We start from the raw sequence: 19522 nt of genomic DNA on the forward strand, positions 1-19522 counted from the left end.
ATAGTATCCCTTAAATAAAAGTTTTTTATAAAATTAAAATAATTGTTATGAATTAATGATTGTTCATTGATTTAATACATTTACTCATATGATTGATACTTATATGATTACTTCTTATGTAAATATTTGTATTAACTAAGTTGAATTGTTTACTTTATGGAGTACATGTATCTATAAATAGGACTCTTCCTATCAATAATAATACACAGATGAATTGCTCCCTATCTTCTATTATCTATTATTCTCTCTTTGTTATTCGCTTTATTTCATAACACGTTATCAGCACGATGCTCCAACCAATTGAGGACTAGTGGAAGCTTTTTCTCTCTAATGACAATGCTTTGCGTGGCTCAATCCAGACTTTTTCTAATCCTTTCTCCATTTATAATTTTACCTTATATTCTTTTTCTTGTGATAAGAATTGTTTGACTTTATCAAATTTCATCTTCGTCTTATTATTTTTATTTTTATTATAATGGTGATTATTATTATTATTTTGATGATGATGATTATTAATATTATTATTTTATGTGCTAGTTCTAAACACGTGAAACTTTGCAAAATTTGAATTTGTGATCCTTTATATTGCAAGGAAGAATTTATTATATTGGATTTTAAATGTTGAAATACATTTAGATGCAATGGATATTGGAATACCATTAAATAAAGAAATAAAGCATCTAAGCAACTAATTTGGTCATGCGACAAAAATATTGTGAAAAGAGATTTCACAAATATTATGAATTTATTTCATGCCCATGTATGGCTGACTGGACAAATCAATAAAGCTTTTGATAAAAAATCATGAGATCCGCCTAATCTGTTTCATTCCCAGAAGTGAATGCAGCACTAAATATTATGAATTTATTTAAGGCTTTTCTATGGCTTAACAAAACAATGAACTTTTGATAGAAAATCATGAAACTTGTCCAAATTGGTTCTGCTCCATTTCCAGAAGTGAATGCAACAACATTTGATTTATATTTTCATGATCGTAATCGTGATATTGATTAGGGACATGGTTATAAAGAAAATTTTAAAGACACATTTTTTCACTAAAAGTGGCACAATAATGTGAAAAAGGGAAAAGGAAAATGTGAAAATATTGACACAAAGATGAAAGTATATATTATCATTACGGTGGTAAAGGCCATTTGAGTTGTACTTATTGTACACCAAAACATCTTACAAATAATGAGAAGAACATTGAAACACACTTTGCTTATGAAGATAGTGATTCTGATTATGGCCATATGGATGTTACTCATCTTGATACTATTATTTTCTTTGCTAAAGCAAATGCAAGCATTGATCACTTTATTGATTATGAGAGTGTTAAAAAAAATCTCATATTGATATTTACGTTTATATGAAAAATGAATGTTTGCACTAGTACTAAAGGATATGTGTCTTATTGATAATGCAACAACTTATACAATTCTCAAGAGTAATAAAAGTATGGTAGGCTTGTTAGTTCCAAAGACACGTTTGAAGCGTGATAGGCCTATTGATTTCAAAGATAAAAACTTTTGAATGAGAAAGGGAGCTAAAATGCAAAATGACCTAATCGAAAAGGTTGAAATCCCAAAAGATTCATTTGACATAATTAATGGTTCGGTTCCAAAAGAACCTTAGGTACCTGAAATTGTTGAAAATGATGAGATCTCAATAAATTATGTCATGAATCATATAATATAGAACCAAAATGAAGTTAACATTGACGAAACTTTTACTTATAACATAGCGATGAATGCTATGAATGACAACGATGATCAATAAGCAATGATCATTGAAGATTGTCGACAAAGAAAAGGTTGGCCAAAATGAAAATATGCAAAGAAGCATAATTATATTTGCTTGCTAAACAAAATGTTTTTGGACGTATAGTTCGCACACCTGAAGTTGTTAAACCTGTTGGACACATGGATTTTTGTGCAAAAATCAAATTAAGAATGATGAAATTGTTAAATACAAAGCACAATTGGTTGCTCAAAGTTGTTCACAAAACCTTGTATTGATTTGTGAAAAAAAAACATATTCACTAGTATTAGATGCAACAACATTGCAATATTTGATTATCCTAGTTGCACAACAAGGTTTGCATTTACATCTAATGGATGATGTTACAACCTATTCGTACGGTTCTTTTGAGAATCATATTTATATGAAAATCCCTGAAGGATTTTATTTGCCCAACAAGACAAATTCTAAAGAGAGTTATTCAATAAAATTGAACATGCTCTTTTATTGATTAAAGCAATCAGGACGTGTGTGGCATCATCGTCTTATTGAGTACTTATTAAAAGAAGGATATAGAAATGATTCTATTTGTTCTTGTATTTATATGAAAAGATCCAAAAATAAATTTGCCATAATTATTGTTTATGTAGATGACATAAACATCATTGGAACTCCCAATGAGCTCACAAAAGCAATTGATTACTCAAAGAAATAATTTGAGATGAATGATCTTTGAATGGCAAAGTCTTATTTGAAATTAGAAATTAAATATTTAAATGAAGTTGTTTTTTATACATCAAGAGACTTATATAATTAAGGTGCGTAAAATGTTCTAAATGGACAAGTCACATCCATTATGCACTTTAATAGTTGTGAGGTCGTTGGATGTTGATAAATGTTTTTCTTAGACCTCAAGAAAATGATGAAGATCTTCTTGGTCCAGAATATCTTAGTGTCATAGAAACATAATGTATCTTACTAATTGTACTCGATCTAATATTGCATTTGCTGTAAATTTGTTAAGCAAGATATAGTTCTTCAACTACAAAAAAAAAATGGTTTGGAGTAAAACATATACTTCGTTACTTTAAGGGTACTACGAATATGAGCTTATTCCATCCAAATGATTCAGATTCAGACCAATGGATTATGTATATGCATGTTATTTTACATATTCTCACAATGTCACAATGGTTGATCACAAACAAGATGTTTGTTCACATGTGGTAGCACAATGGTTTCATGAAGGTATATCAAACAAACCATAGTAGCAACATCGTCTAATCATACAAAATTGTGAGGAAAGTTGTGAATATGTTTGGTTAAGGTCTATAATTCAACAAGTAAAAGAAACTTGTGACTATCCCCAACAAAGATGAAATCAACAACCATATATGACAATAGTGTATTGTTCAATTGAAAGGATGATATAGATATCCAAAAATTCATTCATGTGAAAATATGGCAGGTCTATTTATGAAGTTTTTGCCAAGAAGAACTTTTGAGCAAATGATTCACAAGTTCGGACTTCGTCACCTTAATGATGTAAGTTTACATGAGGGGAAGAAATAGAATATGTGATGAACAATATTGTATTAAAGAATACAAAATGTTGTACTTTTTTTCCTTCACTAGGTTTTTTTTTTATCCCAAAGGATTTTTCCTAGTAAGGTTTTAACGAGGCACATTCTTTTTTTAGAAATGAACACTCACAGGGAGTGTTATAAATTAATGATTATCCATTGATTTGATACATTTACACATTACTTTTTATGTAAATATTTGTATTAACTAAATTGAATTGTTTCCTTTATGGAGTACATGCTGTATCTATAAATAAGACTCTTTCTATCAATAATAATACACAGATGAGTTGCTTCATATTCTCTATTCACTATTGTTTCTTCTCTTTTATCTATTATTCTCTTTATGTTATTCGCTTTATTTCATAACAATAATTATTTTATCTATTTTATTTTATTTCTTTAAATTTAATTGTTTTGTTTTATTTGACATCTTTTTAATTTTAATCATTTTATTATTTTTTATTATCATAAGAAAAATAACACACATACGTATATATACTTTTACTAATTTATTTAATGAATGAGAATTTTTTTACTATATGTCATTCAGAGAGTAATAATTTTTTTTTATTTAAATCCATTAGACGAATTTAAATTATACTTCACCAATCAAATTGCTTTATTTTAAACTGATATTTTAGTACTTGAGATATATAATTTGTATATAACTACAAATTAGAAATTATATATATATATATATATATATATATATTATTGAAATTTTAAAATATTTTAGTTATGTAAACTCTTTGTTCGGTACTATAGAAATATTTTTTAAGATTGTATATGTATCTATATAATTCTTTTGGAATTTTACATTATAGAGAATAAAGATGAAAAAAATTATACACATCAAAAGCATTCTCTTGCCTTTTTACCCAAACATTCCTTTTTAATGAAGAACTCATCTATTAGTTCTTAAACTACTTTCTAAAAATACACAAATAGTAAACTCAACTTTCTCTGTTGTTTTTGTTAAAACAAGAATGCAATAATTATCGCAAACTAAGGTCAGACATATAACGAAAACTAATACCATCTACGAAAAGGAACAAAACAGAAAACAAAATAATTTTAAATTAAAAATAAATAAATAGTTTGGGTCACACATAAGTTATCATTTAATCAATTATAATATATATAATTTTATAATAACATGATCTCACAAATGAATAATTTGTATACAATTCCAACGGTAAACATCATAAGAGAAGTTTTATTATAAACTGAATTTTAAACGCTCAACAAAGAGTTTACTACATTTTTCATCATCTAAATCAATTCGTTTAATTTAAGATTAGATTTAGTTTATTCAAATACGTTATTTAATCAAAGCAATAAAATTTATATCAAAGGGGATTATTAAAAGAAATATAATATTTTTAAATTATAAATTTTTTTAATTTTTAGTATTATGATCCAACTCAACTCATTATTGATTTAGTTGGCTTAAAATTTGATGTATATCTAACCCCGTCCAAACTATTTTAATTGAGTATGATAACAGATTTGATGGAAACCCATTCTACTTATCAACACCCCTAATTCATAATTTTATTGAAAAATAATAAAAAATCAAAATAAATGCGAATTACTTGAAAAATATTGTACAACTTTTTTAATTTTAACGTTAAATCTAAACAGTAACAGAATAAGTTAAAAAAATTAATATATAACATTTCTTAGGCTTTTTAATAAGTCTCACAATCTTTAATGTTTTGCACATATATTCTTTATAAATGCTATTATTAGCTTTTGGATTAAACATAATCTTTGCTCACTATTCACTATATGAAAAATCTTTGTGTTTTGAAAGTGGTCAATCATTGTGCAGCCATGTCCGAAACTATTCTTTTTGTATTTTCTTTATTTCATCAAACTAACTTGCCAACAATACTTCGCATGAGTCATGCTTATTTCTTTGTTATCACCTAGAATAAGAATCTACAAACGTATTTAGTCTAATATTAAATCTATTATTTTATATCAATGTTACTTTAAACATTATTTTATCATAATATATATATATATATATATATATATTATATTATATGTATATATATATATACATATATATATATATATATATATATATATATATATATATGTATATACATATATATATATATATATATATATATATATATATATGGGTTAAAATATTTTCGTCCTTCAACTCTTAGTGAAAATTTGAATTTGTCCTTTTTAGAAACATTGAATCAATTTAGTCTCTTAATTCTCTAAATGCGCGGATTTAGTCTTTCTCTTAATTGTTATTAATTTATGGATAATACATTTCGGATTTCTGATGAATATTCGTGATAGGTTGGATTGTTCAATGAACGGTCTGCGATGAACTTAACGATTCAATCACTCGTTGAGAAGTCCTTGATTTCTGCTGGTAAGGATATAAAATTGATATCCCATTAGTCAATTTTATGAGATGATGCTAAATTATACTCAAATGCGTTTTAGAATAACCTACCAAAAAGATAGTTGTATCCCTCACACGCATTTTAAGGATGAGAGGTGATATTCATGTATAAATTTTTCACCTACTTTCCCCATGACCGAATGACAAGGTACGCTTCTACATTCTACTCTTTGGGTATTGGAATTGCTTAATAAATTTAGGGTTCATTGCTTTTTTATGATTGATCTTTTTTATTCATAATTTAACACAACAAACTTGTTTATATTAATAATCATTAGGCACTGTCGGCCACACAATGTTGTCTTGCACCTATCCAATGTCGTTTGTCTGGCATATTTATATGTGTCTAGTATCACAACTTGAATGACCAATGTCATGTTCACTTGTTGTCATTGAGCCGACTAGTCGTTCGTTGACATATAATTTCATATGATCAACAGTTGTAAATCGGTATATCATTCACTCGGCGTTGCTGGCGACTGATCACTTGTCGACACATATTTTCATAATTTTCGGAGTAATTGTCACGTCCAATGGAAACTAATCATTCGTTGTATCAATCTTCACTTGAACAATTTTACAAGTTTGTACCTATTTGGGACTAGTTGAGCTACAGGGAAGTTGTGTACCAATCAACTTCATGCAAATTACTTTGAATGTGTATCAATATTTAATTGGTTGACTAACTGATACGGTACTATAATCAAGAAATAAATAAATTAATTCATAGCTATGTATTTATATTCAGCATAAAATGTATACGTTTAAATATTTCATTTCTTAGTATATTTAATTAATTATTGAACTATTCATTTTACGGCTATATTTAACATTTATTCTAATATATATAAAGTTGGATACCAATTGTATCCACGTTTGTTGAGAGTGACTCAAGATCTTCTTACTTTGGTTGCGGATTGTCTCGCGTTGGACTCCAAATTTGCTTAGTCATCTAATAATTTAGTTTGACAAAATCAATTTGTGTCTTGTTATAAAGTAAGTTGTTTGTCTTTTACGAGTTTGTTTCAATCTTACTTTGTAGACTCTTTAGTGGCTTTGTTCAATATACAGTGGTCCTAGGAATTTTGTTTACAAAAGATTTGAAAATATGGTCTACGAGAAGAAAACATAGAAAAAGAAAAATTAAGTGAATGGGAATAACTTAAAGTATTTGGATTTTTTTTTTTCACGAGAGATAATATAGATTTCAGATACTTTTAAACTTTCATATTAGAGTTAATATTTATACAAGTTTTTCATAATGTATTAATGTCGAATTTGTTTTATTTTTTCTATTTTAAATGTATTTGGAGAAGAGATTAAAGGATTTGAAAAGACAATTACTTAGAATTCAAGTATATTTGCAAATAAAATACTTCCAAAACATATTTATAATTAAAACGAGAAAAAAAAACTCACATTTAAAAATAAAATTTTTAAAAATTCAAATGTTTGCAATAAAAAAGTAATCACTTCGGAAACATAAGCAGCAGAAAAGCAAATAAAAGTACATAAAATGTTTAACGTGGTTTGACATCTTAACATACAAATAAAAATGTATTATTATTTAATATGTTTAAAAAAATGGCAAACTTTCGTATAATAACGTTATCATTTACTGACTATACAAATCTATTTTCTAGAAGATTATCACCAACATCCTCTCCTAACAGTTTCGGTTTCTCGGGTTCAAAATAGTACAATTTTTTTTAAGTTTGTCTTTTCACATAATCACAAATAAAATTTTTTATATTATATGAGATTTTTTTTGTAAATTTGTTAAAAAAATTTGCAAAAAAAGATTTTTTTGTTATTTTCTCTAAGAGTCTTAATTGACACGTAATTTCTTTGTGGATAATTATTTCTTACAAAATTATAAAATTCATAAGTATTTTCTACCAAATTTGTTGTAAAAAATAGGTTTAATTAATCGTATAGTACCCAGTTTGGGGCTAGTGTGTCAAATAGGTACCCGGTTTTAAAAAAGTGTCAATTGCGTCCCAACTTTTGAAAATTGCTTCAATTAGGTCCCTTTGACTAACGCCGTTAGTCAACGTGTCACGTGTCAATCTGTGGTTTTTTTGATTTTTTTTTAAATTTTTAATTTTTAATTTTTTTTAAATTTAAAAAAAAAATTTAAAATGCCACGTGTCAAGTCCCTGTGTGTGCCACATGGCATTGTCAGTGCCACGTGGCATTGTAATGCCACGTGTCAGTGCCACTATCATATGCCATTGTGATGATTTCGATTTAGTCCCCATTGATGTTTTTTCGTTTCAATTTAGTACCTACTTATGTGTATTTGATTCAATTTTGACCTAATAATTTTTAATAATTAAAATATTTTTTAATAAAATTAAAAGTAATTAAGTATAAAAGTTTTTAAAAAATTAAGTATTTGATATTTATATTAAAATTTAGTGGTAAAAGTCATTTTATTAAGTCATTTTTAATAAAAAAAAATAGTATAACATTCATACCAATAGAAATTTTGATTTAAAATTAGTAAGAGACAATATTGTTCTATTTTGAAAAAAAAAATTAACAAAACATGAGTACTTAATAAAAAATAATTAATAAAGTAATATGTTAAAAAGTCATTTTTAATAAAAAAATATTAGTATAACATTTATACAAATAATAAATTTGGTCTGAAATTGAGAGAAACATTATAAATATTAGTACTTAATTTTTTAAAAATATTTATACTTAATTATTTTTAATCTTATAAAAAATGGATTACAAAAATACTTTAATTATTAAAAAAAAAAATTGGGACAAAATTGAATCAGATACACATATTTAGGTATTAAATTGAAACAAAAAGACATATGTGGGAACTAAATCGAAATCAACACAATGACATCTAATAATGACACTGACACGTGACATTACAATGCCACGTGACACTGACAATGCCACGTGTCACACACAGGGACTTGACACGTGGCATTTTATTTTATTTTTTTAAAAATTTAAAATTTAAAAAAAAAAATTAAATTTAAAAAAAAAATCAAAAAAATCACAGATTGACACGTGGCACGTTGACTAACGGCGTTAGTCAACTCTGTCTGAAAGGAACCTAATTGAAGCAATTTTCAAAAGTTGGGATGCAATTGACATTTTTTTAAAACCGGGTACCTATTTGACACACTAGCCCCAAACTGGGTACTATACGATTAATTAAACCTAAAAAATATTTTATACCAAATATTTTACAAAATAATTGACAATAATTTCCTGCAATCTTTTTTCATAATAACAAATTGTACAAGTATTTCTTAAAAAAAAATTTAAAATAAAATTGGCATGAAATATTAATTTTTTAGTAGTGAATTTAGTTTGGCTTCCATATGTTTTTTTTTGTCTTTTTACAATAAATTTTTATATAATAATAAATAATAGATATCACTTATAATAAACATGTCATGTCAAAGTATATAATAATACTTAACATAAATTTTATAAAAGTAAAATAAATTAAAAGTTTAAACTTAGGTTTAAATAGAATAAACCTAATACGAATTAATAATAAAATAAAATGTAAGACTTTGGATTTGTTGATATCTGAACACAAAAAGCTAAGAATAAGGGAATATATCTACTGTAACCCTATTTCATATTTCATAGTGAAGCTGCATTCTCTTGTTGATGTCGACATGTTATAGTTGAACAATGCAAATTGTGTTGTTCTTGGTTATTTTGGTGTCTTGTCTCCTTGTATTTAGTTCCTGTTTTCTTCATTTGTTTTTGTTCAATTCAAGGTTGTTTTGGTTCAACCTTATTTTTCCTCTTCCCTCGTGATTCCGTCATTGTCAACTCTCAAAATTTGTGATTATCTTTGTTATATATTTCATTATACCTTTTATTTTGGTTCTTCACATTTATTTAGTTCACTGTGTTCTAAAGAAAATTTACGCTAATACAATTTAGACTAAGATAACATTCTTTTGATTTTAGCATTTTGTTTAAATTACTTGTATTTATTTAGTGAGCCAAGTCACCGGTTAAGGTGCCAATTTTGGATAGTTTTTAGCTGTTAAAATATTTAAAAACTTATACTTTTTTAATTTTAGAAAATGAGATTTTAGTTTAAGATGGTTTTTGTTTCAAAATAAATTATTTTAAAGATTTTTATCATGTTAAAATTAGTTCAAAGATAAACTTTTATGGTGGTGGGGCGTTGAAAATAATGACACGATTGAATGTGGTAATTGCAGCAATGATTATCTTTATATATAGTCATGATAGTGTTTCAATATATTTTCTTACATTGAGATCAAATATTTCAAACTAAGAAGAATATGATAACACGTGATAGAGGATCCAATAATTTTGACTTGGATTTATTCGGTCTACACTCACCGATATACTTATTAAGAATTTAACATTAAGTAAATATAACAATATTTAATATCTTATAAAAGTAGAATATCCATATATTTTGCTTTAAAATTTTAGATTTTGCTTTAAAATTTAATGTTAAAAATAATGTCAATATTTTATATAAATTAGACGAAGATATTGAAGTAGAAACACATGTTGTTTGGGACAATGTCTTATCTTGCGAAAAGCTAGTGAATCTTGTTATTAATAGCTTATGGTCATACCAAACTTCTAAAAATTAGGTCAGAGATTGGGTTTAAGTCTGTCTCTGGACCAAGTAAGATTTTACTAGCAAATATTATTATAATTTTTTTTGATATTTTAGTTATTATCTTTTTATTTTATTATTATTTTTATAATTGATATAATCTCTTATTTTTCATATAATAAACAAACTCGTAATTAATTTGTTTAAAAGTAAAATGTTAATTTTCATTATTACTAAGGAAAGAAAATATTTTGACCTTAGTAATATTTTAACTTTGAGTATAGAGTTCATCGTATTTTTGTTCTCGAGGCTTATAACTTTTTACCAGAATAACAACCGTATCAGATTAAAAAAGAAGAAGACTAAATTAATTAAAAAAATATAGAACCAAAATAAACGAAAAACGTAAATATAGAAACAAATTATTTAATTAAATTATAATTTTTCATCGAAAGGTTCATAAATATTTATTTTTACTTTTAATAAACTTTTCAAAAGATACAATAAAAATAATGAAGATACTAATATAATAATAATTGAAAAATATATATTCGTTCTAAACCAGAACCAAATTTATAAAAAGCTTTCTTAAAGTTTAAATTAAACCAAGAAATTGACTTCAAAACTAGCATATTTTCTTTTCAAAATTACATTTAAAAAAATTAAAATTTTCCAACCAATTGATTTTTAGATTAACGTTTAATGTGATTGAGTCTAATTTTTAACTGATTGGAGAAGTTTTATTAACTTTGCTTAATTTTTAACTATTTTTTTAAAGTTAAATTTGTAACTTTCTCCGAATAAAAAAATCACCGAATGATTATGATGGTATAAAGTTTTGATGCTCTTCCTTCTGCTTTGACAGACACCATTTTTCAGATTTTCTGCTGCCGAACTCAATTTTGTTTGTGTCCTGCCCTTGGATACCCCACTCTTCACATCTTCACTCAATTTTCCTTTTCTGTCAGGTTTTGTTTGTTTGAATTGAGTCATAGATGAACTTGACAGAGAGGATGAAATAAAAAGATAAAAGTTTAAATTGTTTAAATTAAGAGAAAAAGACAATAAAAATTGATATAATAAATTAATTGATGCGATGATTTAATTATGAAATTAATTGATGCGCAGGGTTTTGATGCGATGATTTAATTGATATAATAAATTTTATAAAATAATATTATTAATTAATATTTAATTAAATAATAAATTATAGTTTTATTATTATTATTATTGAAAATTATAATTTATTATTATTTGTTATTTTATATTTATAATTATCTTATTATTATCATTATTTTCTAAATTTATTATTAACCTTTTATTTTTTTAATATGTTATTATTATTTTTAAATTTTACCATTATTATTATTATAATAATAACTTCCAATTTTCTTTTACTATTTATCCATTCTAATAATATTTTCAAAAAATTACACAGGAAAAAAAATCCAAAATTAAAATAGGTTTAATTAATCGTAAGGTACCCAATTTGGTGCTAGTGTGTCAAATTGGTACCCGGTTTTAAAAAAGTATCAATTGCGTACCCAAATACGTTTATGTGCATCAATTGGGTCCAATAATTTGACGCCATTACAGTGGTTAACGTTGACTGATTTAAGTTGGTCTGAGAAGCAATTTTATAACACGTGGCTATCATAGAATTAGTGACGTGGATATTGTTGGTGTGAGAAGCAATTTTACGTTAATTAATTGTACAAGGCAAAAATTAAAAACAAAATTTGGTAAAGTTAATGCTGGAGTTCGAAGAACAAAGATAGAGGGGATAAGACGAGGGTCAGGCAAATCGACTCGTGCAGGCTTTCACTACCATTCAGTAGATTATCGGAAGCATCGTTGACAGCGACGTGGGTTGAGCGGTGGAAGAAAGGTATGTGTTCCTGCCATTCAGTAGACGAACCACTCACGCAGGCTTTCACTGCCATTTAGGGTTTTTTGTTTTATCTGAGATTGTGATAATTTTTGGGGTTCTGTTCAATGTATTTGTTGTTTTGTGTGCTTTGATTGTTTTGTTTTTGTTATTTGTAATGCGGTGTCGGTGTTGGTCCCCCACTTTCAGATTTCTTTATTCATTTGGTCCCCCACTACATGTGACGGTGACGGTGACGGTGTTGAGTATACTGTGTGGTCCCCCCTTTGTTCATTTTGTTGTTGTCTTTGTGTGTTGGTGGTATGGTTTGTAATTTGTGTTTGATTTTTTAGGCATTTTCATATGTGACAGAGATATATAGATAGGAATATAGTACTTCAGATGGACGAAAATTTCGAAGTTGTTTTTCACCACGGGGAAGGTTTGTTAATGATGGGTCACTGAAATACATTGGAGAGAGTAGTATTTTGTCATGTGACCCAGACAGATGGAGTTACTTTGAGATAATGTCAATTTTGAGGGAAATGGGTTACGTGAATGTCAAAGAATTGTGGTATTCAGTAGGTGGAGGTGTTGTATTGGATGGAAGGCTGGAATTACTGACCGATGATAGAGATGCATGTCACATGGTCAACATCACCACACTAAATGGTTAAGTGCACCTTTATGTGGTGCACTTCGTCTGTGAGCCTATAGTAGTACATATGATAGAGGGTGGGATTGAGGCAGAAGTTGCTGTGAATGGTACAGTTGAGGGTGAGGTTGATGTGGAGACTCAGACTGATGAAGAACATGTTGTGGTGGGTGGGGTTGAGGTGGAAGTTGGAGTGGATGTTGCAGGTCAAGGTGAGGGTGATGATCATATGGAGGCTGCAGTTGATGAAGAACATGTTAGGGTGGAAGTTGGTGTAGGTTGTGCAAATAAGGGCGAGGGTGATGTGGAGGTAGAGGTTCAGGCTAATGAAGAAGTTATAGTGATGAGTGGGGTTGAGGTGGAAGTTGAAATGGATGGTGCAGGTGAGGGTGAAATGGAGGGTGAGCCTGATGAAGAACCTGTTGAAGTGGGTGGTGCAGGTGAGAATGAGGGTGAAGTGGAGGTTGAAGCAACTGAACAACCCGATATGGATGTGGAGGTTGAGGATGATGAAGAAGATGCTGTGGAGGGTGAGGAAACAGACTATGAGGGTGATGATGACTATGAGGTGAGGAGTTGGACTGATTCTAAAGAGGAAGTAATAGGTAAGGATGAGTTGTATGATGTTAGAATTGAAACCGAGGAATTAGAGGATGATCTGTTTGATGTTACTATTGAAGGAGCAAGTGGTTCGTCTAGAACAAACCCAAAGGGTAAAAATGTGTTTGACAGGGGGTTGTCTGATAATGAATGAGAGTCTGAGACATTAGATAGTTGTGGAAATAGTGATGCAAGTGATGACGATAGAGATAGGTATGGTAACTTTGGGATATTCTCCATGCCCAAAAGTATGGAAGACTATAATTAGGAAGTTGGGACGTACTTTACTGAGAAGGAAGAATTCACTAAGGCTATTAGAACTTATGGTGTCCAAAGTGGCAGAAAGTTAAAAATTTTTAGAAATGACAAAAGGAGAATTTGTGTGAAGTGTTTGAGTGTGAAGGGTAATGTAAGTGGTATGCATATTGTGCTTATAAAGCAGCATAAAGTACATGGCAGTTAAGGAGAATTATCAACACTCACACATGTAGTAGGGAATTCAATGTGCGTTTAATGACTTCAAAGTGGTTAAATGAGAGGCTGGAAAAAACACTAAGAGAGAACCCAAATATCAAGTTGACTGATTTGAAAAACAAAATTGGGAGAAAATGGAACATTGGTGTTTCAAGATCAATGGCCTTTAGGGCTAGGACTATGGCATACAACAACATTGATGGGTCATTCCAAGAACAATATAAACGTGTTTATGACTATGCACATGGACATGGTTTCTTGATTTGATGATAGAAGACCTAGGAGGAGCTGAAATTTGTTCCAAAATCACTTTCATGTCAGACCAACAAAAAATAAGTAACTATATCCCTCTGCTATTTTATGTTTAATTGTGATTCCTAAATATTTGACAAATCACTTGTTATGCTCTCAAAATTGTAGGGACTGCTTCCAGCATTGCAAGAATTGTTGCCTGGTGTGGACCAAAGATTATGTGTACGTCATATATACTCCAACTTCCGCAAAAAATTCCCAGGAAAAAAAAAATCTGAAGAGACTACTCTAGAAAGCAGCATATGCTACACACCCGCAAGCATGGGAGGCTGTGATGAGGGACATTAAAGAGTTGAATGTTGATGCTTTTAAGCATCTGATACAAATTCCCCCAAGGCATGTTTTAATTATTGTTTTTAAAAAATTGTTTTTGTCTTGTAAACTGATTTGGATTTAAACTGATTTCAATTTAAAATGGTTTTTTGCCCTGCAATCAGATTCTGGTCCAGTCCATATTTACATCAAGGCCAGCATCTGACATTGTTGTCAACAACATGTCCGAGGGTTTCAATAGCACTATAGTGGATTCCAGGAGTAAACCCATCATAACCATGATGGAAGAAATTCGAATGTATCTGATGCGGAGATGGGCTTCCAATAGAAAGAAGGTAAATGCATTTCATGGTTCTATTTGCCCAAAAATTAAAGACAGACTAGAGAAGGAAGTAGAGAAGACCAAATATTGGTTACCAAGGTAAATGTATTTGATGGAACTAATTGCAATATTGTTTGATTAAATCTGATTCTCTTATGGCTGTTATTTAATTATATTTTGTATTCATTGCAGCTGGTCTGGACAACAACTATTTGAGGTCAGCCATACTTCTATGATTGGGGAGAAATTTGTGGTGGATTTAGACAAACAGGAGTGTAGCTGCAGGAAGTGGACCATAACAACAATTCCCTGCTGTCATGCAATCACTGCCATCCGATTTCTGAATTTGAATGCAGAGGATTATCTCCCACACTAGTTTTTGAAGTCAACATACGAGGAGATTTATTTGTCAATGATATATCCTGTGAATGGACTTCATCTGTGGGAAATGACATCTTATACTGATGTGTTACCTTCTGCTAAAAGAGTGATGCCTGGAAGAACAAAAAAGAAACGAAGGTTGGAGTCGTGGGAATTGAGGAAGGATGACACATAAGTCAGGCAAGGTGGAACACGTAAAAGATGTGCCATTTGCAGAGCACTTGGACACAAAAGAAATACTTGTCCCCAAGCATCTCCACCAAAGCAGCAACCAACTCCAATAGTTACACAAGAAGGAACAACAACTACTGAACAAACACAAGCAAATCAACCAACTCAGGCAACTGATATCAATGGTGCTCAGCAAAGTCAGATTACTGCAATTGAACCAGTTGTGCCAGCAGCAACAAATCAGCAGCAAAGTCACCCTACTCAGCCAACCCAAAATTCTTCATGCCAACAGACTCAAGTGCCTCAACCAAGTCAGATTATTTTAAGCAATCAAATTCAACCAACAACAACAACCACTTTTAGAGAAAAATTGTCATTTAGGAGGGGACCAATCACGAAGTCATGAAGAAATTATGGAACACTTGTTTTATTTTGGGAAATCAATATGTAATTGCTGTTATTTGACAAACTCAGTGCTGTTATTTTAGAATGTAGTAGTGTTATTTTGGAAGCACCTTACTAAGTGCTGTTATTTACAAACTCAGTACATGTATTTTGAAGAACAATATTATGTAGTGAAATGGCATTCTGAACCACTTTAATATTATCTGTTTTCTCATATGCCCAGTTTATCTTCATTATAAAATATTGTTAAATGCGAATAAATAAAAAACAGAGTCAGTTTACTCAAACTTCTCATTCATTCATCAACAATTCGTTACAACATTATATTGATACTTACTAAAACAGTCACTCTAACAACAGTTCAGCAACTCTTTTGTACTAACTTACAAACTCAAATTACATTAACGAAAAGCAAAAACATTATTATTACACTTAAAATTTTAACCCATCTATCAGAAATCACAACTGCTTTTTCCAGAGTATAAATCTTTCTCCTTTGTCTCCCAATGGTAGCATCTTTTTTATCTCCATTATCTTCATTCAACCATTTGAAGTAATTGCACCCTTTAAATATCTCATTCCCACCACTCCGCTGTTTGCAAGAACAAAGAATCGAACATTAATAAAAAACAGAAATTGCTAATTAAAGATTCAATCAAAATTAAATTAAAATCATACATCTACTCCGACCTTATAATTAGGACACCCCCAAAATTGTTTTCCAGCATTCCTAATTGTTTTAGCCACTCTCAACACAGTGCTCTCCCCACAAAACCAAAGAGGGGATTCACCCAACACCCTATACGAACCACCAGTGGAGGAGACACTTTGCTTCTGCGAACCCCACGAAGAACATGAACACCCTTCATTGCGAGACATTGCAGATTCACCAAAAATGACCTCTTCCAATCAAGAACGAAGTGCAAAATGATTGAAGAAAGAAGGCAAAAGAGATGAAGCAGAGGAAGAAATATACCACACTGATAGCAAAAACCCAATTCCTCAATTAGGGCACAACACACTCTGATTTTTAAATATACCACACCACGTCACTGTACAATTATTTTTTCAGCCACCACTGCTTTTTAAATTGACACGTATATGTTCATAATTGCCACATCATCTCATTTTTAACGTCGTTTGTCACAATTTAACGGGATGGACCTAATTGATGCACATAAACGTATTTGGGTACGCAATTGACACTTTTTTTACAATCGGATACCAATTTCACACACTAGCACCAAACTGGGTACCTTACGACTAATTAAACCATTAAAATACTACTTTCAGATACAATTTCTATCTCACCTAAAAATATTTTACCAACTTAAAATGAAATTTTAATATTTTTTCTAAAAGCAACTCAAGAAATAAAAATAGGTTTAATGAATAATTTAGTGTCTATATTTAAATCTATTGTTTATTTTAATCAATATTTTCTAAATAGAGTCAAATTATTTCATTTTTACTAATTAAGCGTTAACTATTTGAAAGATAAAAATCTAAACTAATTTTTGTTTTGAGATCTTATCTGAATGTGGACACTTTTAAAATTTTAACTTTCATAATTTTAAGATTCAATATCTTTCAAAATATATAAATGTCAGTCTAATGAAAATATTAAATTATATTTACTTAAAAACTATTGAAATTCAAATAAATAAAAGAATCAAATATAAAATTAAATTAATAATTAATCTTTATCAATAACTTGTCACAATTTAATTTATATGTTATAAGCCTAAAATATAATTTATATATTTAGATATATTTATTTTACCTAAAATATTATTGCTGGAAAACTAAGTGATTACATATCTAACTTATCATTGATGATAGAAGTATTGTGTTCCTTGTGTCTGTCCTTTAATACTGGGTTCTATAAATGTGTGGACATACAACCTTAGTAACACAAGGCACAGATACTTTGAAATACGTTGTTAAAGTTGAGTAACAGTTTCTCTAAGCTCTCGATCATGGCTTCCAATGGAGAAAATCTTGCTCAGAAAACCCAAGTGGTGGTGGTGCTGATTGCTTTCCCTGCACAAGGCCATCTGAATCAGCTTCTGCATCTCTCAAACCTTATCTCATCACACAACATACCAGTTCATTATGTTTCCACCGTCACTCACATTCGCCAAGCCACACTTCGTCACCACAAATCCATTTCTAACATCCATTTCCATGCCTTTGAAGTTCCACCCTTTGTTTCTCCTCCTCCCAACTCAAACACTTCAGAAACTGATTTCCCATCTCATCTAATTCCTTCCTTTGAAGCCTCTATGCATCTTCGAGACCCTGTGAGAAAACTTCTTCAATCCCTCTCTGCCCAAGGCAAAAGGGTCGTAGTCATCTATGACTCCCTCATGGGTTCAGTGGCACAAGATGCCACAAACATGCCAAATTCTGAGAATTACACTTTCCACAGCACATGTGCCTTTACCAACTTCCTTTATTTTTGGGAGGAAAAGGGGAAGCCTTCGGTTAATGGAGTCCGTCTCCCGGAATTTCCTTCTCTCGAAGGATGCTTTCCGACCGAGTTCATTGATTTCATTTCTGAAAAAATTGAATTCCTCAAATTCAGCGATGGAAACATCTACAACACAAGCAGGGCCATTGAAGATCCTTATATTAAGTTGGTGGAGAATATCGAGGGCGGCAAGAAGGTCTGGGCACTGGGGCCGTTGAACCCTTTGGCCGTTGAGAAGAAAGAATCAAAAGTATGGCACCCATGCTTGGAGTGGCTTGATAAACAAGAGCCAGATTCAGTGATATATGTGTCCTTTGGGACCACAACAGCTTTGAGAGAGGAACAGATCCAAGAGGTTGCAACTGGGTTGGAACAAAGCAAGCAGAAGTTCATCTGGGTGCTGAGAGATGCTGATAAAGGGAACATCTTTGATGAAAAAGAAGCAAAAAGACACGATCTTCCAAATGGGTTTGAGGAGAGAGTGAAAGGAATGGGGGTGGTTGTGAGGGATTGGGCACCCCAATTGGAAATTCTGAGCCACCCTTCGACAGGGGGGTTTATGAGTCATTGTGGATGGAACTCGTGCTTGGAGAGCTTATCCATGGGGGTGCCAATGGCAACATGGCCCATGCACTCTGACCAGCCGAGAAACGCAGTTTTGGTTACAGAGGTTCTGAAGGTTGGTTTGGTTGTGAAGGAATGGTCACAGAGGAAGTCCTTGGTGAGTGCTTCAGTTGTTGAGAGTGGTGTGAGAAGGTTGATGGGCACAAGGGAAGGTGATGAGATGAGAGAGAGAGCATTGAGGCTTAAAAATGCCATCCAGAGATCAAAGGATGAAGGTGGAGATTCTCGCATGGAGATGGAATCTTTCATTGCCCATATCACTAAATAGTCTCTAGTTGTTGTAGTTCCCAGTTTTCTGTTTGTTGAGACATTGTCTGGAAACTTATATGGGATGAATTTGATTGTAAGATACAACTTTACAACACTTGTACTTTGATGTCAAAATGAAAATGAAAATGATGAATTTATGTATATAGTCCAGGACTTCAGACAAAATAATATGAAAATATAATATAATATAATATAAAACAAAATAATATGATGGTTTCCTCCATCATTGCGTTTTCCATTTGACGTTGTTCCTCAACCATGTTTTGTTGTCGCGTCTCGTGAGTGGTCCAGTCTATTCCGTGCTTTTCTCGGTGTTGGGCTTTGAAGAGTGACCACCGTTA

General features: G+C 30.3%; 1 protein-coding gene across 1 annotated transcript; it reads left to right on the top strand.

The window, feature by feature from the left end:
* Positions 1 to 17641: 17641 nt before the first annotated feature.
* On the top strand, positions 17642 to 19322 carry LOC114190083 (zeatin O-glucosyltransferase-like). The gene has a single exon (XM_028078847.2). It carries the CDS (start codon positions 17794 to 17796, stop codon positions 19177 to 19179), a length of 1386 nt encoding a protein of 461 aa, XP_027934648.1. The 5' UTR covers positions 17642 to 17793; the 3' UTR covers positions 19180 to 19322.
* Positions 19323 to 19522: the final 200 nt, after the last annotated feature.

This window comes from Vigna unguiculata, chromosome 7 (assembly GCF_037176805.1).
Source record: "Vigna unguiculata cultivar grain cowpea cultivar isolate G323 ecotype 2 chromosome 7, ASM3717680v1, whole genome shotgun sequence".
NCBI classification, from domain to species: domain Eukaryota; kingdom Viridiplantae; phylum Streptophyta; class Magnoliopsida; order Fabales; family Fabaceae; genus Vigna; species Vigna unguiculata.

Excerpts from the sequence above, each read along its gene's own strand:
- LOC114190083 (XM_028078847.2), top strand. The coding sequence starts at position 17,794 with ATGGCTTCCAATGGAGAAAATCTTGCTCAGAAAACCCAAGTGGTGGTG.